Source organism: Rhinopithecus roxellana, chromosome 15 (genome assembly GCF_007565055.1).
Source record: "Rhinopithecus roxellana isolate Shanxi Qingling chromosome 15, ASM756505v1, whole genome shotgun sequence".
NCBI classification, from domain to species: Eukaryota; Metazoa; Chordata; class Mammalia; order Primates; family Cercopithecidae; genus Rhinopithecus; species Rhinopithecus roxellana.
In genome coordinates this window covers 8,498,757-8,515,384 of record NC_044563.1, presented here as the reverse complement: position 1 = coordinate 8,515,384, position 16,628 = coordinate 8,498,757, and the positions used below count along the sequence as shown (strand labels likewise).

The 16,628-nt window shown below is 51.8% G+C and overlaps 1 protein-coding gene across 3 annotated transcripts in view; it reads right to left on the bottom strand.

The window, feature by feature from the left end:
* The window catches only part of CD6 (CD6 molecule), a 46,200-nt gene that overhangs the window by 1,454 nt on the left and 28,118 nt on the right, over positions 1–16,628 (bottom strand). Inside the window, exons 2-12 of one of the 3 annotated variants that reach the window (XM_010384953.2) lie at positions 12,244–12,312; positions 10,966–11,316; positions 10,026–10,337; positions 8,985–9,287; positions 7,726–7,791; positions 5,324–5,464; positions 4,890–4,985; positions 3,102–3,224; positions 1,376–1,447; positions 913–1,167; positions 531–635 (exon numbers count right to left, since the gene is read on the bottom strand). In XM_010384953.2, the coding sequence (XP_010383255.1) occupies positions 531–635; positions 913–1,167; positions 1,376–1,447; positions 3,102–3,224; positions 4,890–4,985; positions 5,324–5,464; positions 7,726–7,791; positions 8,985–9,287; positions 10,026–10,337; positions 10,966–11,316; positions 12,244–12,312 (1,893 nt within the window). The remainder of the gene's footprint in view (positions 1–530; positions 636–912; positions 1,168–1,375; positions 1,448–3,101; positions 3,225–4,889; positions 4,986–5,323; positions 5,465–7,725; positions 7,792–8,984; positions 9,288–10,025; positions 10,338–10,965; positions 11,317–12,243; positions 12,313–16,628) is intronic. The other 2 variants (XM_010384954.2, XM_030917882.1) reach the window with 2 other exon arrangements.

Below are 16,628 nucleotides of genomic sequence, written 5' to 3'. Positions count from 1 at the left end.
TCACTTATCAAAGCAACCTGTTTGACTATTTCTTCATCCCGTCCACATCCATTTTCCCCACCTCTTCGTATTCTTGTTGTGTTTGTGTTTGTTCTTTTGCAGAGAGAGAGTCTCGCTCTGACCCTGCAGTGGCATGATCCATAGTGATACGATCATAGCTCACTGCAGCCTGGATCTCCTGGGCTCACACCTCCCACCCCAGCCTCCTGAGGAGCTAGGACTATAGGCACATGCTACTACACTCAGCTAATAATTAGTTTTTAGTTTTGTAGAGACTGGGTCTTGCTATGTTCCCGGGGCTAGTCTTAAACTCCTGGCCTCAAGCAATCTTCCTGCCTTGTGCTGGGATTACAGCCTTGAGCTACCATGCCTGGCCTTGCTTTGTTTTTTAAAAAGTTATTTTCCCTCTCTTCTTTCACCCTTCCTTTCTCCTTTTCCCCTTGAGTTAATGCATCCAATAGTTCCCCATTCATCTACTCCCCAGTCCCTCTCTGTCCCCCTCCCAAAATCCCTTCCCCAGATATTGGCACCTGGACAGCCAAACTGCTCCTCCGAAGGGGGCTGGGGTGGTGGCTGGAAGTTCTGGTACCACTCCCCGGACGAGGTGCTGGAGCTGTCATCAGCCGAGGGCCCTGCTGGAAACCCCCAGAGCCAGTCACCCTCTGCCAGCACACAGCCACTTCTCAAGTTACCAGAGCTGGGGGGCCCACGTGACTCACAAGAGCCAAGTCCCTAGCTTGACAAATGACAAAGCAAAGGCCCAGAGATCGGGGGAGACTTCTCCAAGGGCACCCAGCGAATGGCTGTGGGACTGGGTAGAATCCTGACCTCGGCCTGGCTCAGGGCTCCCAGCTTCATGCCCCCTCCAGCCAGGCTGGCTATGGGATGGGGTTCCGGGGAGGCACAGCTTACCTGAAAAGGCTGGCTGGGTGCCGGCCAGCTCCAAGTTTGGGGGCTGCTCCGGGAAGGAACTTCTCTCTGAAGAAAACCCCTGGGGGTTCCATGGAGGCGGCTTGCTTCTGGGACTATTGCAGTAATCCTCCCCGGAAGAGGTGCTCGACTCACTGTTGCTCCTTGGGTGATACTGAGGACCCAGGGATGGCGGGTCTGTAATGCAGTGTCCAGGGTTGGCAGCTGGGATGTGGGAGGCATGCAGCTCTTCAAGTCCTAAGCCAGGAAATGGAGAATGGTGACGAAAGAAGCAGTGCAGCAAGAATACTTTAAGTCAGACTTCAGAAAGCACTTACTGCCTATAGGATTGGTTAAAGTCCAGAACGACTCATTGAGGGAGGTTCCTGCTGGAAGGTCTCAAGGTGAGCTGAGCTACTGTCTGGAGGTGGGGCTGCCATTCACACCCCTCCCCAACCTGACTCACCTTCCTCCAAGGGTGGCATCTGGAACCTGCTCTGCTGGACCTCCTCATTTGTGACCCGATGCCGCTGGGAATCTGCAAGCAGAGGCAGTGGTGGAGAGGGGTGAAGGCTCAACCTCATCATTTAGGAGCCTGGAGAAGGGACTGGATTTCCTTGGGCCTGGGGTGGCTGAACAGGGTGGGAGGACAACTCTAGAGGCAGAGAGGGCTTAGCATTTCCCATCAAATTCCAGGTTCATATCCCAATCCAACAGACCCTTCGCCTCAATCTAGGGCCAATGTGTTTAACTAGCCTGGGGCCAGAAACTCTAGTGCCCTGCAATCTCCCAGCCCCCAGCCCCAGCTGTCCCTCCTACTACTTAGAGAGGTATCAAGAGCCTGGGTTCTGTCCTTGTGACCTGGCAGCTCTGGGCAGGAGAAGGACAGATGTTTGCTCCTTCAAGAAGCCTTCCTAGAGTGAAACCCAGATGGTCTGGAATCACTGCATCACAGGCTCTGTGACATCTTCAAGTTTCAGAAACAGATTTATAGAGTCTGGAGGATATGATTGTCTGGGATCTTGGAGTCAGCTCTTTTGAATCTCGTACCACTGACTCTTAATTTCAATGTTATAGCATTGTGGACTCTTAGTCTTGCATCTTATATGCCTGGGCTCAGAACCTCAGGTTTGACAGACACTTCATCCCCATGGCTCCCAAACACTGGTCCTCAGGCCAGAAGAAGTGGAATCATCTGTGTCCCACCCCTGGAAGCCCTGGGTTAGCAGGCGGGGCAGGGACAGCTGTCTGTTCCCCAATATCCATTCTGGCTTTTATCTGGACACAGCTACCCAGGACAGAGACTTCATTTCCCCGCCTCTCTTGCAGCTAGTGGGTTTGTGTGCTGGGTGCTGGGTTGTGAGCGGGAATGCTGTGGCCATTTCCAGCATCCTGTCTTTCCCTTGCCCTTGCCTGGAATGTGGACATGGAGGTGAGCCATTCTGGACTGTGCAGATGAAGGCAACATCTTAGGGACGGCACAGCAGCAAGAAAGAAGGGGCTGGGCCCCCGCCAACCTCTCAGGACCCTGTCATTTGGAGCCTTCGGTCACACACAGCCAAACTCATCCTGACTGATACATTAGGTGTGGGGAGGGGCTCAGGAATTGTTGACAAACTCCCAAGTGATTCCACAATAGGGTGTGGGACGCGCTGGTCTATTCCAACCTCCCAGCATTGCCCAGGCCCTGCCTTCAGCGTTAGCTTTCCTCTTCCTATCCCCAGAAGGCAAAGAAAAGAGCCGGCTATGAGGCACAAGCTGGCATGAGAGTGGAGGTAAGGAAGTGGGTGGGGCTGATGGGGTCAGACAGGGCAGGATGGGACACGGAGGGATATGGGCGTGCAAGAACCCCTGCCAACTGTGTCTCTCATCTGCACTCCCCCATCTCTCACACAGAGACCCATCTTTAGGTGAGTGTCAAAGGCCTGGTCTTAAGACCCTACATGGCCGGAAACAAACATGGGAGAGAGAGAGGTCAGAGTGGAGATGTCCTGAGACATCGAGATGACCCCAGGGTCACAAAGAACTGTGAAAACGTCAATGTAGGACCATTTACAGTCAATCCAGTGGGTAACCAGGGGGATTCTGTCCGCGTCATGCAGGGGTTACTAGGTGGGACTACTGACGGTCCCCTCGGGGTCCCCTCTCTGATTCAGGCAGGTGGGCCCTCGGGAGCTCAGCCAGGCACTCACTGTAGAAGGTGGTCAGGGCCACAGGAGGTTGGGCGCTGAAGTCATAGTGCTCATAGTCTGAGTCCGAGCCAGAGTCTGAGTCCTCAGGGGGCGGGGCCTGGACCTCGATGGGCAGCATGAAAACTGGGGAGAGAACAGAGTCAGGGGCATGGCAAAGTGGTGGGCAGAAAGGTATAGGGAGAGATGGTAGAGAGTATGAACAGCAGAGGTGAGAGGCAGAGTGGCAGGAGAGCACCAAGTAGCCCTTTTTTTTTTCTTTTCTAGGACAGGGTCTCACTCTATTGTCCAGGCTGGAGTACAGTGGTGCCATCACAGCTCACTGCAGCATTGACCTCCTGGGCTCAGGTGATCCTCCCACCTCAGTCTCCCAAGTAGCTGGGACCACAGGCATGCACCCTCACACCCAGCTAATTTTTGAATTGAGACAGTTTTCACAATGTTACCCAGGCTGGTCTCAAACTCCTGGGCTCAAGCGATCCATCCCCCTCGGCCTCCCAAAGTGCCAGGACTACAGGCATCCACCACCGTGCCTGGCCTGGGTAGCCCATCTTGTACAAACCACCCAGTCTGAAGTTGCTAGGCTGCCTTCATTCATTTCCAATATGGAGAACTAAACATTTATTTAGCAAACACTTAACATAGTACTTGCTATATGTGAGGCACTATTCTAACACTTACAAGTATTACCTCATTTAACCCTCATGATAACTTCTGTGAAGTAGGTACATTATCATCCCCATTTTACCTTGGAGGGAACTGAGGCACAGCCAGGTTCCTAGCTGGCCCAGAGACGGCAGTCTGGCTCTAAACCTCTAGACTGTGCTATTTGGTGAGCAACTGCCCTGTGCTAAGCCTTGTGCTAGATGCTGTATTCACATTCTCTTCTCAAATATATGGACACTCTGTGCAAAGGATATTTATAATATTTGGCTGAGTTTTGTATTGGTTTTTATGTCATTGAACTCTTTCCCATAAAGGTGATTGAATATATTCATAATGCAAGTGATTAAGCTCAAATTCCTCTGCAAGACTTTCAAGAGGCATAAATCCATATATCATAAAGGATGAATGACTGACCTATTTTTTGTTTTTTGAGACAGAGTCTTGCTGTGTCTCCCAGGCTGGAGTGCAGTCGCGCGATCTCGGCTCACTGCAACCTCCGCCTCCCAGGTTCAAGCGATTCTCCTGCCTCAGCTTCCCAAGTAGCTGGGATTACAGATGCACACCACCCACCCTGCTAATTTTTGCATTTTTAGTAGAAACAAGGTTTCACCATGTTGGCTAGGTTGGTCTCCAACTCCTGACCTCAGGCTCCCAAAGTGCTGGGATTGCAGGCGTGAGCCACTGTGCCTGGCCCCAATTTTTTTTTTTTTTTGCTTAGAAAATACGAAATATGAAATAAAACCACATTCTAGGAGAATCTTGATGGGGCTTTGCAAGGCCAGTTGGGCAGGACGCTGACAGGGATGATGACGTCACAAGCCTACCAGCCAACTAGCAGAGCAAAGCAGAACAGAGTTTTCCTCTGAGAACCAAGATCTAAACCGCCTGTATTTGTCCAGAATTCAAAACTCTAGAGTCCTAGTGTGACTGAATTGGAAGTCACCTGCCCTTCAACGTCTAGAGACAACTTGAGCCTGCTCAAGGTCCCAGGGCCGTGAGTGGGCTGGCCCAGATCTCATCTCCAGCCATGTGTACGTCTTGGACCTAAGCAGTGCTGACCTTCCAGAAAGTGCACCCTTCTTGTCCTCCCCAGCCCTCCCACACCCAGGCTGGGGGACATCCTACCTTCTTTGGGGATGGTGATGGGGACCGGTTGATAGCTATTGCTCCCTGCTGGGATGGTGGTGGGTAGGTGCTGGTGGTTCACCATTACGGGGAGGGCTGAGGGAGGGGAGGCAGAAATTCAACAAGTCATTTTTTTGCCCTCTCCCAGTCTACCTGGTTCCATTCTGTTCTCATCGAGACACCACCCTCCTCATTCCCCCAACACTTGCAGGCACACGCATGCACACACACACACGCACACACATGCACAGAGCCTGGTCCTCCCTGCTGGTGGGTACATGACTGCTGCGCATGCTGGGAAAATCCTTTCCACCTGGGGAGTTCCCCAGGGTCAGGGTTGGGTGGCCATTGCTGGATCACACCACTGCTGCTAGGGTTCTGCCGAGGCTCACATCCCCCTGGAATGGCAGTGGCTCCCAGAACCTTGCACTTACCATATTTTCCTTTAATTCTCAAGAGGATGAAGGCTATGAAGATGAGGGAGCCAAGGAGGAGAATTCCCAGAACGATGGAGGAGATGAAGAGCATTAGCTCCCGAGATTCCTTGTTCTCTAGTTTCACTGTCACAGAAGATTCTGGAAACAAGAATTCCAATGCAGGAAGAAAGAGGAATGGGCACTCAGCCTTCTTTTTGCCTTTCCATTCTCTGTAAAGCTGACCTGCTTCCCTTTTTATGTTATCTTCCTCCTTGCTTCCTTTTTCCATTTTTTCCCATCTGCTTTTAAGTGTGTGGTATACATTAGGGGTTCAATAAATGCATATTGCATGCATGATTAATTGATTAAATAAATTACTGCCTGAAATACAACTCTGGCCACCAGGCTGCAGAGATCTATCTGTCTGCTAGCTCTTCAGTATTTAGTCTTTGTTCAATAGACAATTATTGAGTACCCTGTGTGCCTGGCACTAGACCCTGGGGCTACCCATATGACAACAGTATCACAGGCCTTGCGGGGCTCTGTCTAGTGGAGAGATCAATAAGTAACCCAATCCAATATGGTGAGGTACCTGCTGTGATGGAGGTTTGAACAGCGACACTGGGGGCATGAGGCCCTATAAAAGGCACCTCATTCTCTGTGAGGGAAGACCAAGGCTGACTTCCCAGAGACAGTGACTCTGAGCCACCTCTGGCAGTGAACAGACCATCAGGAGAGCTGTGCCTGAGACCCCCTCCTTCCCACCAGACATGCCCTCCACGACGACAGGAGTGGGGTCTGGGATTCAGGGTCTCCCACCTCTGCAGCCCCACTCTGGGGTGACTTCTTGCCTTCCCCCTCCCTCAGCCTCCCCTCTGCTTAAAAGAATGCAAAGCACAAGAATGGATACAGGGGGCAGGGAGGAGGGTGCCTGGCGTGAGCGGACCACAGGGCTAGATGACTAGTAGTGACAGCGACGGGGAGGGAGATGAGATCATCCAGACTTCCTTGCTGGAGGCAGTGTCTGCTCCCCCAGGAGAGAACCTCTCCCTCTCTTCGTTTTCTCCTCTCCCCTTTCTGAATGCAAATGGGGAAGTTTGAGCCAGGATGGGAGCTGGATCTGGCAGCAAGAAGTAGATGTGAGAGTGAGGCTGGGTGTTGCGGCCATGGGGAGACCCGTGAATGTGGGCCGAGAGGGTGGTGGCCGAGGGAGGGGCTGATGGACCAAGGACTGGGGCGTGGTCCCTGGATCTCTCTTTGTGCTTCACTCTTTGCCCTTCCGGGATGGCGTGGATCCCACCCCAACTTCAGGAAGAGAACGTGTGTGCCGGTTGTCTGCAGGGCCTGGCAGGAGCTTGCCCGGCAGCCTGTGCAGTTGCGCGTTTCATTTCCTCTCTGTGCTGTCATCTACGGCTAGGGCCTCTGTGCCCTCACCCCAAACCCCTGTTCACTGCTTCTGGGGTGTCTGAGAGAAAATGACAGAGAGCTAGGAGGCACAGCAAGGGAGTCTGGGCCAGCCCCTGTGGGTATCCCAGGACTGCAAAGGGGCTCTATTCCTGAACTAAATACTCATAGCAACAGCAGACCTTCAGACAGTTCTTATAGGCTTCGAGGCTCTGTTCTAAGTGCTTTACAAAAATTAATTCACTGGAGCCTCACAGCAATGCTAGGAGAAAGGTGCTATATGCGTATCACCCCCATTTTATAATTGAGGCATCTGAGGCTCAAAGAGGTTAAGAGTTGCCCAACAGGACACAGCTAGCAAGAGACACAGCTGGGATTTGAGTCCTGGGAGTCTGCTCTGATGCCAGCCAAGCTACACACAGCTGGTGGGTAGACCAAGAATGGATCTGGAATTCAGAGCCTTGGTTGTCAATTCTGGCCAGCACTCCCTAGCTGTGACTTCAGCCTCGGAGCCTCAGCTCCTTTCTTGATGTAAGGATTATACTAAGACCCCTCCCATTTGGCTACAGAGAGGATTAAAGGGTTGGGAAATAATAGCTATAAAGCACTAGGCCCAGCGTTTGGCCTGTTATGAACACAGGGCTGTGTAGCAATATTCCCGCTATCCAGCTGGGCCAAGATCACCCTACCCCTGCCGCCCCCTGACCCTGACCCCTGCTCGAGGTGGTATCAGCTCTCTCCAGCTCTTTCCTTCTTCCCTCCAGGAGCTCACAGGAAAGTGGGGGAATGGACTCCTGTCCAGGAAGTCTCAGGACTCAGTAATCTATGGGCTGACACGGCAAGGAGGGGATGTAGAAAGAGTAGAAAGTGCCGCCCAGAGAGCCCCGGGGAGGCAAGACCACTGGCTGGAGGTGGAGGACGGGGACCAAACCATCCTCAACCCCAACACCGGTGTGCACAGAAACACACACACGTCCAAGCTTCTGAGAAACCGTGTAGTACCCAGCAACACTTACCTGTGGTGACTGTCTGAACACTTGCAGGGACTTCAGGAGTGGACAGATTGTGCAAACTCCGGGAAGCTGTCAGAAAGCACCACCCAGTCACTCAATGCATGTTACTGAGCACCTACTGTGTGCCAGGCCTTGGGTTAGAAACGGAATGGGACAGACAAGGAACCCAGAACTAGGGTTGTGCTCCTATCAGGGGCACGTGGCTAAGGAAACTTACATCCCTCCCCTCCTCCCCCCACAGTAAGGAGGAACTCATGGATTAAATGCTGGGAAGGCTCTTTGATTAGAATAAAGGCCTAATAGAATTATCCCTTCTTCCTGTGTAAGCTGCTACAGACCACAAATCCCTGTTCCATTCAGTTTCAGTTTGTTCTTAATCGGCCTAGGGAGATGACGAGCTGACATCATCTTCATTATCATCACCGGCATTCCCATTGGGCAGGTATGTTCACAAAGAAAGGAGCTTAAAAGTCCCTCAGCAGTTACCATCAGGTTTCCCAGCTATCCTGCGAAGTGCCTAGTACCAGCATCCACACTTGTAGGTGAAGGCACTGTTGGAAGCCTCCTTGCTAGTAAATGGCAGACCTGGAATTTGTAACCAGGTGTCTGAATGCCGTAAGAATGCAAATATCATATTTCTTCAGATTTATCTAACACTCACATTTTTTCAAACTTTAACACGTCTGAAACTGGGATCATGGCCTCTATCATTACGTTTGGTGGTTTATTTTGGCAGCGTTTGTTCTTCTTTATGGTACATAAAATAATAATGGTGCGACTTATAAACAATGCCTTCTTAGATTTGGTGAAATATGGTAGAACCCAACCCATAGAGTGGGTATGAGGCTTAGCTGAAATAAGAGCTACTTAGTGCTCAACAATGCCTAGCATATGATCAGGGTTCCAGAAGCTGTCACCGATATTATTACTAGGGCCTGCTAATATTATTTTTACTATCATCACCAGGCCTGAGATGGCAAATTGGTTTCAACTCTTGAGTCAATCCCAGTCAAGAGGAACCATTGCTTAGCATATAATGTCTTCATATATGATTCATCATTCTGGGGCTGAGTGGAGCATCTGAAAATGCCTCGATGAATTAGCACTGTCTGCCTGGGCACCGTAAGGACAACGGTCCTTCTTATGCCATATGTGCCATTGTCGATCTGGTGCCTATTGTGGTCCTTGGACTGTAAGTTTTTAGGACATGGATTCAGGTAGTATTCTGGCTCATATCTGGGGGGTGGAGTGGGATGGGGTACCTGAGCAGAGGACCCTGGCTGCCAGCGACTGGCTGCAGAGGTTGGAGTTGTTGAACCGCCAGGAGCAGTTGGAGAGGGTGAGCTCCTCGCCGTTGCATGAGTAGTACATCCTGCCAGACAAGGAGTGGGGCAGCCCCTTGGGCCTCTCGATCACGGTTCCGCAGCCCAAGGACTGGCAGAGCACCTTGGCCTCTGATGCGTACCACTCACTGTCACACACTGTGTTCCAGACCCCTCGGAAGTGTACCTCCACCTGCCCCTCGCAGGGGTCAGCGCCCCCGGTCAGGCGCCAGGACTGGTGCTCTGCAGGAAAGGGGCAGGGGACAGAGTCAGGTCAGGATCCTTTGCAGGATCCTTTGGGCAGATATTCCTATCAGCCCAGACCCACCAGGGCAGGCACCAATGAAGCCATTTGGTCTCCAGATCTTGTGTCTTCTCCCTCCTGTGTCTGTGTCCTCCTGTCACCTGCCCCATCTGCTCTGACCAGCCCTGCTGTGATAAGTGTGGTCTGTGGAGCAGCAACATCAGCATTGCCTGGGATCTTGTTAGAAACGCAGACTCTGGAGCTCTGCCTCAGACCTACTGAATCAGAATCTACACATTAACACTCCCACCTCCCCCATCTCCTGCATATCAAAGAGAGGCCCTGGCTGGTCCAAAACCTTCTGGCCTCACCTGGACAGACCAACAGCCTCCTCAGAGGCCCCCCTGCCTTCAGTCTCTCCTTGCTGCTTGAATGCAGGTGACCAACTCCCACTCCGGAAGAGTCTCACTTTTAATGTCACCTCTTTCAGGAGGTGGTCAGCCTTAGCCTCCAGCTCCACATTGCCTGCTGCCTCTAGACTCCACCTGACTGCCTTTCTTGGGGGCATTTACCACTTTCTCTCCTGAATTATGTTTGTCTCAGTCTCATCTCACTTCCTGAACTGTGACCTCTCAAGGACAGGGACCACCTCTCCGGCACTAACTCCAGGCTTGGCGCCCAGTAGGCCTATGGTGAGTGTGGGTAGTGACCGCGCTTCAGCGACTCCGCCCACTGACCTGAGCACACCACGCCGGCGTCCTCTTTGTGGCCGCAGTAGTGCTGTCCTGGCAGCGCCGGGCAGTCCCACAGGTAAGCTTCGGCCCCGGAGCAGTTCACCTGGTCCCGGTGGATAGGTCCGCGGCCGGGTGTGAAGTGCAAGCCGGGCACGGCCTGGACTGCCCAGCCGCAGCCCAGTTGCCTGCACACCACGTGGGCGTCCTCCAGGTCCCATGTGTCATCGCACACCGATCCCCACTTGCCATGCTCCAGCATCTCCACGCGGCCGGCGCAGGCGCTGCCACCGTCCACCAGGCGCAGCGCGCGGTTCTCTAGGGGTGGGAGGGGGTTGTGGACGCTGGGGCACCCGGCGAGGAAGGAAGGGTTGGGATGATGGTTGGACTGGCAGGAGAGTTGTGAGCATGTTGTGGACCCAGTGAGAAGGCTGTAGCCCGGTAGGCAAGACTGGGAATCCCCCCTAGGACTGCAGATGGGGTAGGTAGAGCAGCAGGCTGGTGGGAGGGACCAGAGACCTGGTGGGCGGGGCCTGGAGGGCAGGTTTGGTATCCTGGGAGCCACAGCGCTAAGGGGAATCCTGTGAACCTGGCATGTTTATATATATGGGGAAAGGGCGAGGAGATAGAGATCCAGAGCGGGCGGGGACAGGGAAGCGGCGGGCCCAGTAAGTGGGGCTAGAGACCGGGTTAACTTTGGGAACCCAGGGGTGGGACTAGGGACCAAGTGTAGGGGAGTCTGGGGGCCAGATGCGAGGAAATGCTCAGATCTGGAAATGACTCGAGGTCGTCCTCCGGTGTGGGAACCCGGTGCGTTTGCACTGGTAGGCGGTGGGGGTGGAGGTCTGGAGGGGGAGGCTTGGGTCCAGGGGCTGGAGCCAGGGGCAGTGACTGAAGGCCTGGGGAGTGGAGCAGGTGGGGGCCTGTGTAGGGGGTGCGCTCGTACCTGCACAGATGACGCGGGCCCGCCTCCCGTCGCTGCGGCACGCGTGCTCCACCACCTCGCAGAGCTGCCACTCGGCGCCGCTGCACAGGAGAGCGGGCGCCCCGGCCAGAGTGGCGTTAGCTGCCGCGCTTGTGTTCCCGGCCGCCGGCGGGGGCGGCAGCTCGGGGGTCGGCGGGGCGAGCAGGGAGGCCGCCTCCGCCCCGCCGCAGTCCAGTGCTCGGCACACGGCCTCTGCGGCGCGGCTGTCCCAGAGCGCCCAGCACGCGGGCTCCCAGGACGCCTTGAGCCGGACCTCCACCGTCCCGCTGCAGCTGCTGCTCCCGTTCGTCAGACGGACCGGAAGCCGCTCCCCTGGAAGTGTCAGACCGGTGAGCTGAGACCGGTGGGGCCGGGGCAGGCGGTTGTCCAGGCTCTGCCACTGACTCTGCGTGACCTTTGACAACGCCCTGCTTGGCTCTGGGTCTCAGCTTTTCAGTCTGCAAAATGGAGCCGGGCTGGCTCATCCCTGATCCCCTCCTTGAGGCCTGACCCTGTGATTCTCCTTAGAGTCAGGCGAAGGTGGGGCTCAGGAGTGGCTCTAGAGGTTAAGATGGGTGACAGACAACCAGGGGTCCAGCCCGCACAAACCCTCCTCACTTGCTCCTGTCTCCAGGGGCACCCGTTTGTGAAAGAAAGGCAGAGTTGTGAGTTCAGGGGCCCTGGTCCAAGGGGTACATGCTTCCCCTGAAGGCCCCTCTGCTCGTCTGAGGGTACTGTCCTAGAGGCTGCCACAGTAACCAGGGAACCCTGGAGGATTGCCAAAGGGCTGGCCATGGGGTTGATGATGGGCTGCTTTAGCTGATGGTGGTCCTCACTTCCCCAGAACCCCTTCTTTGGGAACCACCTGCCCCTTTTAGCCTAGGATTGTACCCCCAGTACTAGCATGCAGCTTTGCATAGAGTAGGTCCTTAATAAATGTTAGTTGAGTAAATCAAGGACCCATCTGGTGGAACGCTGCCACCCCCACCAAGAACTCTAGCTTGTTCTCAACAAATCCCCTTAAAATGCTCCAGGCATACCTGCCCACCTGTATGTGACTTATCAGTGGCCTCTCAAAAAATGGTAGTTCTACGATCTCAAAGTGAATTGATAGCGGAACTTCGGGTGATGGGTCAGGAAGAAGTGTTGTCTGAAGTCAGGGAGCCTCCTGGCATCCTAAATGTCCTTCCCTTCTTTATTACCATGGGGGACCACCTACAGAAAGCTGACCATGGACCCCCAGAGACAATGTTTGCTCACCTGGCTCCCAGACCTCGCTCTCTGCACTGCTGGCGTTGAGCTGGTCAGATAGGGCTGGAGACAGATGACCTGAAATGAACCAGCAGCAGCATGGTGGGTGAGTGAGCTTAAGCCTGGAGGCCACAGAGGCACCCTGATGAGCAGGGGGCACTTCCTGGAGCCTGTGGTGGCTACATGAGGCCTTTGGAAAAGACATGGTCCTCAACTTTGGGTGCATTTGCATTTGCTTCCCTTCAGGGTAGGGAAAATTCTCCAACATTGGTGTTTCAAGATCCTCCTCTTTATCTATTCATTGAACACACATCTTCAGAAATCGGAGTAGAACAGGTAGGAATGGCAGTGGGCATTGGGGCCAGACACACAAACTGGCTTCGTGACCATGAATGAGTGACTTAATCTTTCTGTGCCAGTCCCAATTTTTCAACAATGATACTTAGGAAAATATCATGAGACTGAAATGAGACAGCCCATGAAATACTTGACATATAGAAAAAGCTCGAAAATGGGAGTGATTTAGAAAAAAAAGAATTTTGTTTGTAGAATTTGTTTGAGAATTTCATACCAGACTTTAGAATAATTGGCACATCCTGAACTGGGAACCTGTAAGCCCAGCACTTTGCAAGGCTGAGGTGGTCGGATTACCTGAGGTCAGGAGTTCGAGACCAGCCTGGTCAACATGGTGAAACCCTGTCTCTACTACAAATACAAAAATTAGTCAGGTGTGGTGGCACATGCCTGTAATTCCAGCTACTTAAGAAGCTGAGACAGGAGAATTGCTTGAGTCCGAGAGAGGGAGGTTACAGTGAGCAGAGATCATGCCACTGAAGTCCAGCCTGGCCAACAGAGCAAGACTCTGTCTCAAAAAAAGAAAGAAAAGAGCTGATTAGTCGTGAGGATTCTGCCTTCATGAACGGATTAATGCTGTTATCACGGGGGTGTGTTGGTTATTGCAGAAGTGGTTTTGTCGTAAAAGTGAATTCGGCCCTCGCTCTGTCTCTTGCGCACTCTCTGGCCATGTGACGCCTTCCATTGTGTTATGACGCAGGGAGAAGGCCCTCATCAGATGTGGCCCTTAAATCTTGGGCTTCCCAGCCTGCAGAACTATGAGAAACAAATTTCTTTTTGTTTTAAATTACTCACTCTATGACACTTTGTTATAGCAACACAAAACAGAGTAAGAGCAAATCTTTACCCTTTCCCGTGAATTTGCTTTTTTACATCATTAAAGACACCTGAACATAAAAATGTTCACTGCAGATTTTTTTTTTTTTTTTTTTTTTTTTTTTTTTTTTTTTTTGAGACAGTGTCTCGCTCTGTCAGCCGGGCTGGAGTGCAGCAGTGTGATCTTGGCTCACTGCAACCTCCACCTCCCAGATTCAAGCGATTCTCCTACCTCAGCCTCCCAAGTTGCTGGGATTACAGGTGCCCACCACCACCCCCTGCTAATTTTTTTGTATTTTTGGCACAGATGGGGTTTCTCCATGTTGGCCAGGTTGGGTCTCAAACACCTGACCTCAAGTGATCTGCCTGCCTCGGACTCCCAAACTGTTGGGATTGCAGGTGTGAGCCACCGCACCCAGTCCACTGCAGATTTTTGAATGGCAAAAAGTTAGAAACAGGATGAATGCCCATTCACAGGGGAAACTATTGAATCAATTATGGTCCATTTACAGCGTGGCATCTTATGCAGCCTTTATAAAGAATGAAATAGATACAGATGGGTTGGCAGGATTTCCAAGCTGTGTTGAGTAGGAAAAGCAAGACGCAAAGAAGAGAATATAATATGATACAATTTTTGTAAAACAAGGCCAAAAACCCCCTCTGTGAACTGGTATGATTACAGGAACATGAAGACAAGTGTGGGAGAACACACAGCGGATGATCAAAATGGAAAAATTAAAAGGGTGGGCTTTAGGGGAAGGGGCCGAGAAGGGCTAGCTCCACGGGCTGGTGGACTGTGTGCAGGGCCTCGTGCTTAGAGGGACCCGGCCCTTGCTTGAATGCTCTGTTGTTGCCATCTTGAAATTCCTCATAATTTCTTGACCCAAAGACCCTGCATCTCCGTTTTGCACCAGGCCCTGCAAATTACGCAGCTGGTCCTGGGACACAGTCACAGCCATGGAAGGTTGGGGGAGGAAAAGCAAGCAATGAAGGTAAAAGGTTGTAGTTTAAAAATCATGTATGATATGATTCTATGTATGTAAAATTAGGTATGTATGTTGATTTGAAAAAAAATTAGAAGATATTAAACCTAAAGGGACTATTTATATGTCTTGCCTAAAATAGAAGGTAATTGTAAAAATAAGCATACTAAAAATAAAGCCATGTTAGAGATGTTAAAAGACACTTCGTGAGCAGGGTGCAGTGGCTCACACCTGTAATCCCAGCACTTTAGGAGGCTGAGGCGGGTGGATCACAAGGTCAGGAGTTTGATACCAGCCTGGCCAATATGGTGATACCCTGTCTCTACTAAAAATACAAAAGTTAGCCGGGCATGGTGGCGGGCACCTGTAGTCCCAGCTACTCGGGAGGCTGAGGCAGGAGAATCGCTTGAACCTGGGAGGCAGAGGTTGCCATGAGCTGAGATCGAGGCACTACTGCACTCTAGCTGGGGTGACAGAGTGGGACTCATCTCAAAAAAGAAAAAAAACCAAAACACCATCTCCTCATCAGACTGTCTGATAGAATCAGAAGGAATGACAGAACATTGAAAAAATAATAATAATTTAAACTTTTATTGCCACGTGAGTCAGTGTTATTTAATGCTAAGTTCATTCACCACCTGAAGTTATAGGCGTGCCCCTGAAAATCTTCTCTAATTGTGCCCCATATTCTGGAAAGTGATGGAACAAGACAGGGAAGGGATGGAGGGGAGCGGTTGGTTTCAGAATAGGAGAAGAAAAAAGGTTGGGAGCCCCGACTCCAGCCCAGGAAGGAGGCGGCTTTTTCAGGCCAGTCCCAAGCAGATGCCCCCGAGTGGGACAGGACCTCCGATGGGGTAGTCTGAAGAAGACTCCAGTGGAACGGGTTGCGAAGGAGACTGTAAGCACAGGAAGAATGAAGGCACAAAAGACCTGCCTTGCCTGAAATCTGAGAAAACGGGACACTCATACTCCTGTTGTGTCACCCAGGCCCCTGAGATGTCCCACGGGCATCTGAGAGGTGAGGGACTTGTGGAGAAAGGAGGCATAGACATCGAGGGAAAGTTGAGCCTCCCGCTGGCCATCCCAGTGTCAGAGCAAGCCTGGTGGGAAAACTTTCACTCCCCAGAATGCTGCCCTGGCCACGCCCAGTGACCAGTGTCAGGTCAACACCAGCTACAGCTGAGGTTATTCTCTGTCCTCCGGCTCTGTCAGAGGTGCTGAGGAAAACGCGGTTGCATCCTGAATGCTAGTTGAGTGGATGATGGATGAAGAGATGCCGTACAGAGCCAGAGGCAGGGTGGGAAGGGACGATGGAAACATGGAGGTGGAATCTACAAGCAGTGTAGCCAGGTGCATGTGTCACCTGCCAGAAGTACAGTTTAAAAAAAAAAAAAAAAAGCAGAAAGTGTTTGCAAACACAGATGCCAACAGCCTTAACAACAGCAGCAAACCAAGCCCTTTCGATCTGGTAATTCCACATCTGGAGACCTATCCTAAAGAAAACCATCTCAAGTACCACACTGCCTGGAGACTCAAGTCCATGCTTTGGAACTAGATGGTTCTAGATTCCCTTCTCCATCCATTAGAGCCCCAGAATGCTGTGATGTGCTGGTTTTTAGTTTTCAGTTTTTCTTTTTTGCAATAGAGTCTTGTTCTTGCTCTGTCACCTAGGCTGGAGTGCAGTGGCACGATCTTGGTTCACTGCCACCTCCACCTTCCTGGTTAAAGCGATTCTCATGCCTCAGCTACTGAGTAGCTGGGGTTACAGGTGCCCATCACCACGCCTGGCTAATTTTTTTCTTTGTATTTTTATTAGAGATGGGGTTTCACTATGTTGGCCAGGCTGATCTCAAACGCCTGGCTTCAAGGGATCTGCCCACCTCAGCCTCCCAAAGTGCTGGAATTACAGGCATGAGAGCCCGACCCTGTGCTGTTTCTGATAGTATAATAAAAATAAACAACAAAAAAAAAACCACCAAAAAAAAAAAAAAAATCCAAACTGGAGACAACCAGATTGTCTAAAAGTGATTGGGGAGTTGGTTAGAAAAACATAGCACATTAAAAATACTTGCCAAAAAAAAAAAAAAAAAATTTACAGGGAGTACTTAATGATGCGGGGGTAAGTTTATGCCACAATGTTAAGTGGCAGAAGCAGAATACAGGGTTGTGTTATAAATATGGCTGTGCTCTCCCCTCCAGTCCCCGTCTTCACCCCCAGCCAAGTTTCAAGCTTCTGAAGGT